At 37.1% G+C, this 13,711-nt stretch overlaps 1 protein-coding gene across 1 annotated transcript; it reads left to right on the top strand.

The window, feature by feature from the left end:
• The first annotated feature begins 309 nt into the window (after nt 1-309).
• Nucleotides 310-12,904, top strand: LOC120727002 (T-cell differentiation antigen CD6-like). Its single transcript, XM_040021110.1, has 13 exons — nt 310-469; nt 1,259-1,336; nt 3,144-3,425; nt 6,517-6,834; nt 7,323-7,637; nt 8,351-8,413; nt 8,558-8,697; nt 9,760-9,877; nt 10,055-10,177; nt 10,424-10,495; nt 11,420-11,593; nt 12,029-12,127; nt 12,211-12,904. Exons 1-13 carry the CDS (start codon nt 418-420, stop codon nt 12,246-12,248), a joined length of 1,872 nt encoding a protein of 623 aa, XP_039877044.1. The 5' UTR covers nt 310-417; the 3' UTR covers nt 12,249-12,904.
• Nucleotides 12,905-13,711: the final 807 nt, after the last annotated feature.

Below are 13,711 nucleotides of genomic sequence, written 5' to 3' on the forward strand. Positions count from 1 at the left end.
ACAGAACTGCGATCTCTGCATCAAACTGTTAAATTAATTACGGTTATTATAGGAAACGAACCCACGAATTTCCTCAATACCTACAATAAAAAAGAAAAAAAAAACAATTAGAGTCCATCCATCTATTCAAACAATTAAAAATGTAAAATAACAATAAAAATATTTTAAAAATAAATATTGGATATACATATATATATAATCGGACAAAAGTTTGTACAAAAGCTGAAGTACCACAAAGGCTTCACTTCCCTCTGTGAAGCAGCAACTAGGAAGTTTTGCAGGTACCACCACGGGATCAACAGAGGAAACCACATTGACAGACTTACTCTATTTGAGCTAGGCGTCTGAGTAGCTCCGGGTTTCGGCTTTGAGCTGTACAGTGTAGAAGGTATTTCTCTCTCTCTCTCTCTCAACAGAATGAAGCTGCTGAAATTCATCTTAATCATCCACGTGAACTTTTTTTGTCAAGGTACTGTTTACAGTTTTTTATTTATTTAATGCTTTGTTCTCACAAACAGAGTAGAACTTTTGTGAAATCAGCGTAAAATGAAATGATACTATTATCTATCCCTTGTGTTATTTAAAATATATATTAACTGGTCTCATGTACATACAGACTGTTATCTCAAATGTTACGTAAAAGACATGAAGTCAGTGCTGTTGGTAAAGTAAAACGATATAGACCCTGTTTGCTATTTTGTTGCTGTTGTTATAAAACTATTGTTAACTTGACAGTTTATTGATAAATACTTTAGCTTATTTATGTCAGAACATGTCAGATCCTAAATTTGTCTTTGTAGAGAACCTTTCCTTGGAAAAATAGACTGAAAATAACATGATCGGTATCAAGATGAAAAGCAAATCTCGATATTTCATGTATATTTTCATTTTTTGTACATATTTCCAATTTTTGTACCGTATTATTTAGCCTTTATTTAAACTTTCCACATGTACTTTAGTGCAATGAGCACGCCACGCTATTTTGAACCTTCAATTTAGGTGCTTGGGCAGGAAACATTAAATGGAAATCAGAACTGAAGGCAGTCTCTTAGAAAAGTAAGTGAAAAATGTGGAGGAGAGATTAGTTGTAGTTTCTTATCAAACACTTCAGTATAATTGCTCAGAAAACGGTGACACATCGTTTAGCTGTTACTCTTTGCAGTACATGTGGTTTAAAAGCATAGTTTGATTAGCTTTCCAACTAGATGCTCACTCTGTTTCTGATTCCTAAAGAGTTTTTTTCCTTTCTTGATTTCAGCTTTGAAAAATGCAACCACTGAAAACGACCCGTCTGATATCCGTGTGAGTGGAAAGGGAAATAACACAAAAATCAGCAGTAAGTGGGATCTTCCCTTTCTGTTTTCCGCATAGTTCACTTTTGTACAAAAACACTGTTATACCAGAATTTTTTGTCCAGAATCAGGATAAGCACTCTACTCAGAGGCAGTATAAATGTTTCATCAGCACAGGAAGTGGGGTGTGACCTGCTTCTAAAACCCATCTTGGTGAATTTTGCAGGTGCAAATCAAACAGTGAGCTGAGAACACGCACTCCCACGCTAACTCGGCTTTGCCTTGCAAGCACAGTTTCTTGCTGTTTTGTGTCTGTGTGTGGCTTTTAGTTCAGCTGCATCCTGAAAAACACATTTTTGCCCCAAAAATACTTTAGTGCATACAATTTACATTCACAAGGATTCAAAACAAAAGTAGAAGCTGTAATGGTGCTAAAGAATACTGGAATGTCTGATGAAAAAATAGGGATTAAAAATTAATAAACATATAAACCATGTTAAAAGTAAAATGGTAAAATATATAAACAGGACTATTTTTAAGGGATTTTCGTATTGCTTGTACTGTAGACAGAACACATACACGCAGGAAATGTGTGGCCAGGGACTTTCAAGAATGCACCCTGGTGCATCTTGAAAGAAGGGTCTCTGGTGGCCAGAAATACAGCGTGTTAGCATAGCTAAAGGTTGTGAGGTTAATCTCAGCATTTTGATAGTTGGTGTGCGGCGCCAACGTGTAAACATTGCAAAGACGTATGCACAACCACAATCCTGCACAGAGATAAAAGGAGGAACACGCTTGAGTTCTTTTCTCAAGGGAAATGTGGCACTTAAATCTACAATTAAAAAAATTGACAGCTAAAGAAAAATAGCCCCAGTGGAAGCATTCTCTGTAAAGTCATAGTGTAAAACTGGCAAAGTCGATCAGATATTGTGAAGGTTGTTAAAAATGTTTGTCAGAAAGGACACATTTAGATGAAGACCATACGAGATGTCACATTTCAAAAAGACAAAAAGTAAAAGCGAGATGTTAGTTTTAAAGAGGTGCAAGATTCAGTTTAGTGGCTTTTAATGTTGTCGAAATGATCGCGTTCATGTGTCAACCACACCAACGTGTCCCAGAAAAAAACCTCAGTTCTTGCTCAAGTAACCACTCGATTAGTGAGTGGTTAGATGTGTCTGTTGGGGTGTTATAAGTAACATGTTATATCATGGTCACTTTAGCTAGGACAAAGAGCACTAAAAATAGCAAAGCCAAAAAATGTGGAAAAATAACTGATATAGAGCTTTTGTTTTGATATTTTAGGTCTTTTCCTTTGGTCTCATACTTTGCCATAAACTGAAGTAATGTTGTTTTATTTATTTATTTTTTAAACAGATTCTGTGGCAGGTTAAATGTACTGTAGACTAAATTGGACCTGTTGTCCCTCTTGCTATTTTCTGTTATATGTATGCTGTTAATGGTGGATAGTCATATTAAACAGGGTTTTGAATAATGAGGTCAGCAGGTTTACATGCCAGACAAAGCCAGGTTTTCTGTGTGATGTCAGAGAGAACAAATAGTCTTAATATGATCACTTAGATACATCAGCCTCTCTCACTCCCTGTTCCAACATCTTATTACTAATGGTAGAGCCAATAAGAAGAAACTTGGCTTGAAGCTAAAACAGCTTGTTTCAGATGCGGAGTAATCTGTGTGATCTTTGTCCCTTTTCATCTGTGTTAACTCAAATTAAATAACTGTCAGACACAGACAACCTGAAGAAAAAATGTGTTTTTTTGCAGTGTGCTATCATGGTTGTTTTAATGAAATTACAAAAAAACTGCTCTAATTCTTATTTCTGTGTGTCCTCAGATGACCCTTACGTCTACTCTCTTGGGAGAAAATGCAAGTGGACACTCAGGTTGCCTAGGAACAGGAGCAGTGACATAATGGCGCTCACAAATGACTCTGTGAATGGGTTGTCTGAACAGATCTGTCAGGATCTTAAATGCGGCAGCGTCCTTTCTATTAATAAAACCAGCTCACCTGGCAACATCACCTGCTTTCAAAACTGTTCATACCAACACGGACGTTTGGAGAACTGTTCACTGAGTGTTGGAAGTTCCTGCAGTGTGATCCGTGAAGTGGTTTGTGGTAAGACTTTTCTTTAATGTCAGCAATCAGAAAAATCTAATCAGTTATATAAATGGTAATATATATAGACGCTGTTTTAGTTTACATGAAATTTCTGGTTCAGTCTTCATTGACTCAACCTTCTCAGTTGTAAAACATCAATCAGCGAATATTAAACTGTTCTGCATTCAAGATGGATGTAGCCAATCAGGATGCTAACATAGTCACACAGATTTCACACACCATCTGGACTTTCGTTTCATCTGACAGCGAACGGAGTGTTCAGACTAAAACTTATGTAACTAAATATCAAGGAAACTAGATACAGTTGAGTTCAGATGTTTGTTACCATGGACACCTCAAATAGGTGCCTTTGTAGCCATTAGCAAACCTCTGGTATAACTGTGGCTGGATATTTGACCACTCTTCTCTGCAGAAATGGCAGAGTTAATTTAAATTGGTTGGTTTTCTGAGCATACTTTCAAACATAGTCCATCATTTTTAAAAGGGTTGAGGTCAGGGCTTTTGCAAGGCTGCTGGAGAAGCTTCATGTTAGCCTGCTTAATCTATTTAAAAAACCAGTTGTGTGTTTAGGATTATCTACAAATTTAATCCTGAACCTGAACTAATTAGCCTCTGAGGGTAAGAGTTTGGTTCTTCTTCCAGATCGTGGCAAAACGGTGACATAAACAAATAACTTGGACAGACCTACAATTGTTTGAACTGCTGATCTTGGAATCTGCAGTTTTTGTGTGGATTAAAGAAAATCCAAAATAAACTCAAACTTGTTTTTTAAAGTCATAAAGAACAGTTCAAAATAATCATTAAAAGACTCAAATTACCATAAAATTCATATTCATGATGGATGCATGTGAGAGTCTGACCACAACTGTGTATATTAGACTATCACAGTAACTATAAGAAGAAAACTGGATTTTTTTTTGGTTGATTTCACGGGGAGGCACATGTTTCTTCGGAGCATGAGGAGACAAACGGAGCTCTCCAGTCATTTCTTCTACTTTTCTTCTACTTACTGAAATATTATCTTGTTATGCCACTGAATAAATACTAACTAATACAAACACTGAGACACAGTTATTATTATTATTAGCAACAAATATTGCTATGTAGACAATGCGGTCTACATAGCAAGAAGCTTGCTAACTGGAATTGCATAGAAGTGTACTGTGTTACTGCAAGGCTGGATTTGCAGTAGGAGGATTAAAGATATTTTGCTGTTAAATATTTCAGACAAGCAGGACTTTTTGCATTTGTTGAGGAATTTGCTCTTGCTGCTGTGAGATATCAGTTTGGTTGTTTTTGAGATAACATCAAGAATTCTGAGCATCATGTCAGATATAAATCTGAGCATTTAGAAAGAACTGAACTTCTTTGTCATAACTCTGACTTTCATGTTGAACACTACCGACGAAAAAAACTGTCATTCTCGGAAAAATATTTACATTCATGATTTCTGGGGGCACCATGACCTGTCCCTGGGGCAGTAACCTGCCATTGTACCCTTACAGATCTGTGGGAGGAAACTAGAGCACCTGAAGAAAAACAAAGATTAGGCGAGGTTTGAAACCAGAAGGTTTTTTTTCTCACACGCCAAATTTCCAAAACCGACATAGAACGAAACTCCTCGGAACGTATGAAATGTTTTTCATTTAACCTAAACACATAAACAGGAAAACCTCAAAATCTAAAAATGGAAGGAATATTTTATCAATTTTTTATCAATATTTTTTTTAAAAGAAAGGGAATTGTCATGTATTTTAATATAATACACACACACACACATTTTATGGACCATCAATTCAAAAACAGGCGATGAACAGTCTGAGATATCTTAAAAATAACTGAGGACTATTGTTGTGTTTATCTGAATTTGAGGAGTGTGACCGCATATACATGCCCTTTCCTGTCTATAAATGACTTCCTGCCCTACGCGCTGGTTTATTCTCACCTCCTCATGTCTGTACAGAAGTCGGGAAGCCATCACTAATTCTCACTGAAACCTTTCCCAATATGCAGCAGCAGGCCTAAGTTTTTATCTGCTCCGTCCGTCATCGTCTTTAAGCAAACACTGGTTAATCATGTTTGAGGTGTGGAAGCTGGTAGGGAAACATTATGTGTTAATATTACAGATCACAGTGGCTCTACCAAAGTACTAAACCTTTACATGTAGAGTTTTTGGAACTGAGCAACTACAATATTTTGCTTTTATAATCTATAACATATAGCTGAGATCTAGAAATATATTTTAACTCTCAGTCTCCATCTAACTTGGAACAGCAAGGCGTTTTATTGAAAAATAAAAAATAAAAAATGGTTTTAGCAAACATGAAGTGACCCGTTGCTTAGTGAAATCCTGCTATGAAGCCTCAAGCATTGTGTTTTCAGACTGAATGTGATGGGCGACCTCACTGTGAAATCTCTACACCCTGGTTATTCCTCCCTTCTAATTATAAGTTAAAAAATGACTCCAACACAAAACAAGTCATTGAGCCTGTAAAGCAATCTGAAAAGGGTTAACTGAGGTCACAGAGGAAGGCAACCTGGGAGATTTGCCCCCTGCTGGATGTTAAAAATAATGCAGGTTTAACACACTTCCAGGATGTCTTTCAGTCCCTTAGACTGTCTATAACTGAATCAAAAGGACAGAAATGGATCCTTATCATACCGCTGTTCCTGACCCACAGTCACTCAGTGGGTTTAACTAATTAACCTCATGTTAATTGGTTAAGTGATTGCCTGCTTGTTTATTATCCAAATTTAAAGAAGCAAAAATATGCAACCTTGTGTGTTTCCCTGACAGTGACTCTGAATTAGCCTCAGGCAGAAATAACTGAGCACTAACCTTTAGATGTAAGGATTTAAGAAACAAAAAAATCATAAAGAGCTGTGATTTTTAAGCAATGAGAATTCATAGTGGAAGAGATTTCTAAGTATTTGATTGGTGACTGTCAGATCTGACTGTAATAATTTCAGTTAACACCATCAGGTCATAAGATTTACATCTTGATCACCAGACTGTGCTGTTAGGTTAATTATTTGCACGAGTATTAATGATGAGAGCACAATAATAATGACAGGGTGTCATCCTCAGCACACCAGCTTGTGCGACTGGCAGGAGGGACACACCGCTGTGCTGGACGAGTGGAAGTATGGAAAAATGAGCAGTGGGGCACCGTGTGTGACGACCACTGGGACCTGAATGATGCTCACGTGGTGTGCGCCCAGCTCGGCTGCGGTTACGCCCTCAATGTGACGGGCCAGGCCGGCTTATTTCCCCCGGGGAAAGGACCCATCTACCTGGACGATCTGAACTGTACGGGCAACGAGGAGAACCTGTGGAGCTGCCCGGCTACACGGGAGGAGGATCAAGACTGTGGACACAAAGAGGACGCTGGTGTCGTGTGTTCAGGTCTAGTTCAAAAAAGTTTATTTATACATGCAGAAATAAGAAAATGTACTCTGAAAATTTAATGTTATTAACAAAACAACTCTGAATGTGAACATTTATTCTTGGGGCTTAACTTGCTTTGTGCACTGGTTAAAAAAAACATCTTAAAGATTTTCATTGTTTCTTCTAAAAGTTACATATAACTAAACTTCAAATTTATGTTTCCATGAAATGTGATCTTCACTACTAAAAAAATTATCAGAAAAAATACAGAAATATTGAATGAGTGATGTGTAGCAAACAAACATAACTCAGGAGAAACATCTCTGTTCATGCATTTTTGAGAATGAGGTTAATTATGTATGTCATATGTTAAAAAAAAAAAATCAAAGTCATTATTCTTAGCACTGGTTTATCACCAGCTGATTTACTTGCATTATTTTTTGGGGGATGTTTTATGCCATTTTGCTCCAGTAGTTTTACTCCTTGTGACATCTGTGTCTCTGCAGAGATGCGAGGCCTCAGACTGACTGGAGGTATGGACCGCTGCTCTGGTAAACTGGAGGTGCATCGTAACGGCAGCTGGTGGATCGTGTGTAATAACTGCTGGAATGAGATGATGGCTTCCATTGTGTGCTCCATGCTGGGCTGTGGCGATAAGGTGGAAAAGTACACCCAGTTTAATCCTCCTCTCACCCACAACAACGGCACGCTGTTTTACTATAAATGCAAATCACACAATCAGAGTCTGTGGGAGTGCAAGGAATACATAAATCATCGGTTCCTGTGTAAAGACTCAAAAGCTTCTGGTGTCATTTGTGAAGGTAAGGGACACAGTTTGGTGTATTTGTTATATACAAACAACACTCAAACAAAACAGGAGGAATCAATGAGTGTGAATTTTATTAATTTATTTATTCATTAGCAACTCTTTGAAAAGGGCTTCTTTGCACATATTAAAGGGATCAGATATTCAGGATAAAAACAAACATCTGGATTAAATGTTTAATACATTTTAAGGTGGAATTTTGTTAAGACACTCAAATTTTTAAAAAAAAAATACATTTCCCCACCCCACCTGGTTGCAGCAGATGGCTGCCCCCTTTCGAGCCTGGTTCTGTCAGAAGTTTCCTTCCCACTGTCGGGAAAGAAACTTCAGGGGTGATTGTCAGAATTTTCTCTGTTGGGTCTTTATCAAACAATATAATGCGCTTTGAGGTGACAGTTGCTATGATTTGGCGCTATATAAATAAAATTGAATTGAAATTTTATTGTAATTAACCAACGTATTTCTGTCTGTGACTTAAATAATTACGTGTTTGAAATGCTTTTATTTGTGTGCCTACATATTTATTTATTCATTTAACAGTTGTTGATTGCAGTGAGTCGTCCTCTGAGGAGTTTCTGTTCAATAGTTACGGAATCACATAAAATGTAGTCGTAGCATAAATAAAATTCACATCCAGGTGAAACCAGGTGATCACGTCGTCCTCAGATTTCTCTGTTTTGTTGAACAGATTATATTTTTGTTCTGCAGGTTCTCTGGGGTTTCCTAACGCTACCACGGTTAATCCAACTGTAACACCTCAGTGGACAACTGGTAAATATTTACAGTTTTATTTTATGAAAAAGTACTTAAATTATTCTTTGAAGTATTATTCTCAGTACCAGTTTCTTAAACGTCACGGTTAGTCTTGATCCATAATCAGAAAGTGAAGTATTTGTTTCTTTTCTGTGCATCCAGCCAATGGAACCACAGCCGCTGTTGCTGCTGCAGATTTGTCTTTTGCGTCTCTGCCGCTTCTCTCCACCATCTCTCTGTCCATCCTGCTCCTCGTGATTGTCATCACAAACACGGTGCTCTGCTGCCATTACAGGAGGAAAACACGGTTTGTTCAGATTTTATTAGATAAATAGATTATATTTTATTGTCCTTTTTTTTTATTTTAAGTAATTTTAGTGATTATTTTAGGTTATATTGTCTGTAATGATGGAAATACTAACATTCAGTTTATTTTGACAGTTTTCATTAAAAATCTCTTCCATCAGTTTTTAAAAATATGCTTATTTTCCCAAACGAATCATATTACTTTATAGAAATGTTTTTATTTTCATAGGTAGATGTTTAACATTTTATATTTCACTTTATGAAATCAATAAGGGTGAAACATGCTGCACAGCTCCTATTTATTCTAACAGTGTAATGTTGTTTTTAGTTAGAATCTGTTTTAGTACAGACAGGAAACAGGTGGATATAAACAGATAAAAGATGACGCATTTTACCGCCAAAAAATAACCTTAATTTAAAATTAAACCCCCATATTAAGATACGTTCAAAAAAACAACAACATCTAGAATATTTTCATGACACCCAGCTTGTCCACAACATTTAGGAAGTAATGGGAGAGGTCAAATTCCTAAAAGAGGTACAAATTAATTTAATGTACTAGATTGTGAAAAAGCTGCAGGCTTACCTTGACTTTGAAAGAAATTAATCTGAAGTTAGTAGGATGAAGAAGGCACACATTTAAAAATATGTTTTACCCAGCTTCTTCCTAACACGAGGAGATGCCATTAGTAGAACACATTAAGAAGGTAGCATATATTATTTTGGATTTCATTATCAACATTTCTAACTATTTTCTACTGCAAATCCAAGGCACTTTAAAGCCATACACTCACTGTAAATCGCTCAAAAAGTAAGGCCTTAAGATAAGAAACATTCATGGGCTTCCTGGAATCTGAAATTTTTATAATTTTAAGATGCTGCGTTATAAAAGTGCAGAATACAGAAATTAGTACTCTGACATTATACAGCAAAATGTTAAAGAAAATCTAAATATTTCAGTACATTAAAGTTTGAACTATTTAATCTGTTTTATTAAGTTGCGCTGCGGGGCCTCTAAATGTCATACGCTAATGACCCACGTCTTGTTTTACATGTGCACAGCTTTCTTACTCCAGCAGACGCGCAGCAGCCCACGAGCTCCATCTGGTCAAAGCAACAACTATCACGAGGCTGTTAATCTCGTCAAAGTCACCGCCAACCCGGCGGAGACTGATGGTCAGTGGTCGAACAATTCGACATGTCGAACACTAACACAGCTTTTTTCTTTCTTTAACCCCGCAGGCATATCTATCTGTCGATTTATCTATTTAATAGACATGCACGGTAGTGAGGAAGTTGCAGATTTCATCTCATCAAATCGTTTAATCTTTTTTGTGTGTTTGTCTCAAAAAGTCCCCTCCAATCCCAGGCTTCTTTGGACCCAGCTTAGTAGTGCTGACAGCACGTCAGTAGATACAGACTATGAGCAGTATGACCCAAGCATTGACCCGTCTGTCAGTTTATCCACCTTTCGGAGTGAGCCACGTTCTTTTATTTTTCCTCTGCATTTATGTGTCGTTTCTCAGCCGTTGCTTCTTTGTCTCACACTGTTTCTGCATTTTGCGGTTGAAGCTGCTCTGTCTATCTGCATGTTTTTGTGTGTGTGTGTGTGTGTGTGTGTGTGTGTGTGTGAGCAGATCATGCTGTTTTGCACTGAATGTTTGCAGGATGCTCTGTAAAATATTGCATTGTGTGCATCGTGTCACTTTTTTTAAAATCCAGATTCTCAGCGATACAGAACAGACGTTAATCCTTTGATGAGGCCTTCAGGTCTTGAGAGCCTTTGTGAAGAAGGTGAGTCACAGTTCGTTTGCAAAGTTGTAACACTTTGCAAAACTCGAGCAAAATGCATCATTCCCATTAGAAACTACTGCTGTGACAACAATCTGTAAATGGAAGAGGAACACTGACTTTCACTTTTAACCAAAAACAAGACAGAAAACATAAAGAACAAACAACAGGTACAAAATAATCATCATCATGATAAATCTTTATTTCAGACTCATGGTCTATAAAAAAAATCAAATCACATAAAACACAAGAAACAAAATAAAAAGATAAAATACACATTCCCACAAATCAGATTCCCACATGACAGTTATACAAGTGTCCTGAAAACTTAAAGGTCCACAACGATGCAATTATCCAAAGAAATCTATACACAAGATTTCTTTCTAAAAATTGACCTGTATTGACATTAGAGGCTACAAACATCACATTTACCCTGAGACAACCTGGTTTCTTCAGTGATAACCTTGTAGCGTCATTAAAAGTTACGTGAAGTTTCTGCTTTTCTGTAGTTCATCCAGTGTGCCGTATACAGCGGATGAACAGTGTACCCTAAAGATGCAAACTGTACAGTCATTAAATTTGCGTAACAGGATGTTTGCTTGTGCATAGATCAGCGTGCATTATCTATAAATATCATCACCATCATTTGTTCTGTCATAAGTTGCGCAAGATATTTGACCTAATTACAGAGGAGGTTATTATTTCACAGTTTAAAGCGAGCAAATCATGACAGAACGAGGTCATCCACATATAACTCTGTTAGGACTAAATTAAATATCTTGTTTCTAAATGGATGTAAATGCAGGACATCTTTTTTTATGTGTCCCTTAGAAAAAACCCCAATAAGAAATCACACGTACAGACAGTTCTTGTTTGTGTCCCAGCTGTGCTACTTCTAATTTCTCCATTTTGTGTTTTATTTTTAAGGTCCGCAGCCCTCAAATACAATGACAGGAGCCTTTCCAAGCTGTAACGGTGCCTCGACATATCCTCAGTACGCCAGAGTGTCAAAGATCTCAGTGGACTCATTTGAGTCGTCCAGCACCTCCTCCGGGGAATGCTATGAAAACTTGCCCAAAGATTACGTCAACGTGACGCCTGGTGAGTTCGCTTCACTCCCCTCAGTCCTTTTTTCTGCCAAATAAATATTGTGGAATATGCTTGTTTGTTTCCTTGCTGGGAGCTGGATGAGGATGAACGTGGTCATGCCTGTAGGTCAGCTTATTTTCTCAACTTTGCTCTTTCCCTCTTCCAGATAGACTCCATGGTTTTTTTTTAATTCAGTTTTTGAGATACTTAGGGAAAGTGTTGTAGTTTACATGTTATAAAAATAAAAAAAAAGTCCTGGGATTATTCTAGCTTTAAAAAAAATAAAATAAAAATTGTTGTGTGATATAAAATTCAAGAAAGAAGAAGAAAGGCTGATAGTCACGTTTCAGTTCGTCGAGGGTAAATAAATAAAAGATGTAAGTCCATCTCAGACTGTCTGAAATACTTTTTTATTCAATTAAAACTGAAAAGCTTTTGCCGTTTCAGATCCTCTACCATTGGAGTCGTTTGTTGGTCCTTCTGATGCTTCAAAATTCTCATATGGTCCTCTTCACTCTGGACAAACCTCAAACATGCAGAATTCAGGTAAATCTCAATAAACAGACGTGCAGCTGTGGAGGAATAAAATGTAAAACATTTACTAATCTCTCTGAATGTTTGATGATCAGATGATGACGAACTCTACTCGCCTGTGAGCCCCGACTGAAACTCTGTGTCTGAGGATGACTGCACAGCAAACCGAGGGTGTGGGAAAGTGTGAGAAGAAGAAGTCGTTTTCGTAAAGGAAAGACATCCTGTAAGATCAAGAAAATGTAAGACGCTTACAGCGATCAATGCTGGGATGTTCAATGTGATTGATTAGCTTTTTAAAGCGAGTTTTATTTTTGTACACAAATGCAAAGCAAAGGCTGGAAGGCACAAAATGAACATGTGTTCTGTGAATGTAGCAGAAGGAACTGTAATATAGAAACAGATAACAAATTAAAAAGGAAACCCAAACTTCTCTAATGCTGTTGGGGAGATTTTGCTCCCAGTATTTAAATCCTCTTTTGCTCTTACACCGAAATGCCACGGCACACTTATCCTACAGTTAACCATATCCATACCAGTGGTAATGGTCTCTCCCTGTGACCTATGAGCATGATCTCATCCCTGTTGAACTCCTATGGCAGATTATGGTTTGACATGTTAGGCATTGCCTTTAAAATAATTAAAAAGCCATATTAGATTAAAAAATAAAAATAATAAAGCCCTCCTACAGCAGCACAACACCACACTGAGACACTTTACTCTGGGTTTTCTTTGAAATTGTCACCTGTCTGTGTCTGTTTTGTGTTGTTTATTAAAAGATTTGTAATATTACAATGTATTAAGTTAATACATGTTTGCCGCATTTATTTCTTTGGATGTAGACACGAAAATCTTCTGAGCACCAGCATAATTTCAACAACTGTTATGAGCACAACATAGCCAAAAATATGTGGACATCCAAACATTACCCAAATAATTTGCTTGTAAAAAAACCACAAACCTTAATGTCTGTGAAGGTTCTCAGACATCCAGTTCATCGTAGTCTAAGGAGCTTGGAAGGAAAAGCGTCTGGACTTGAAGAAGCTTCTCGGATGAGAGGTGAAACGTCTTCAAGCAACTTAAAGAAGTCCAGACGCTTTTCTTTCCAAGCTCCTTAGACCACAGACCTTAATGTGGACCTATCATGGGTTTCCTTATTTTGTGCTATATACACTGATACAAGGTGGAGGAGGATATTAAATATCAGAGGTGGGACCAAGTCATTGTTTTGCAAGTCTCAAGTAAGTCTCAAGTCTTTATCCTCAAGTCTCAAGTCAAGTCTCAAGTAATGTCAGGCAAGTCAGAGTCGAGTCTCAAGTCACTGGTGTAAAAGTCCGAGTCAAGTCACAAGTCTGAAACTTTGAATTTCAAGTCCTTTCGAGTCTTTAAAAAAAAAATAATAATAATAATAATAATAATAATGAAAAAAGCATGTTGCAGTTATATGCTAAATGTAAATATTAGACCATGTAATTTTTAAATCTGTGTTTTTCTCAACACATGACAAAATAGTGAACTTAGAAAATATACACAAATTGTGAAATTGCACCTCTTTAAAATGCAGCTCAATTAAACCTAGCTCCAAGAATAATTTTCACC

This window comes from Simochromis diagramma, unplaced genomic scaffold (genome assembly GCF_900408965.1).
Source record: "Simochromis diagramma unplaced genomic scaffold, fSimDia1.1 OVJJ01000753.1, whole genome shotgun sequence".
Classification (NCBI taxonomy): domain Eukaryota; kingdom Metazoa; phylum Chordata; class Actinopteri; order Cichliformes; family Cichlidae; genus Simochromis; species Simochromis diagramma.

Excerpts from the sequence above, each read along its gene's own strand:
- LOC120727002 (XM_040021110.1), top strand. The coding sequence starts at position 418 with ATGAAGCTGCTGAAATTCATCTTAATCATCCACGTGAACTTTTTTTGT. Across the intron at positions 7,638-8,350 it reads TTCTGGTGTCATTTGTGAAG|GTTCTCTGGGGTTTCCTAAC; the intron begins GTAAGGGACACA and ends TTTGTTCTGCAG. Across the intron at positions 10,178-10,423 it reads CAGTTTATCCACCTTTCGGA|ATTCTCAGCGATACAGAACA; the intron begins GTGAGCCACGTT and ends TTTAAAATCCAG.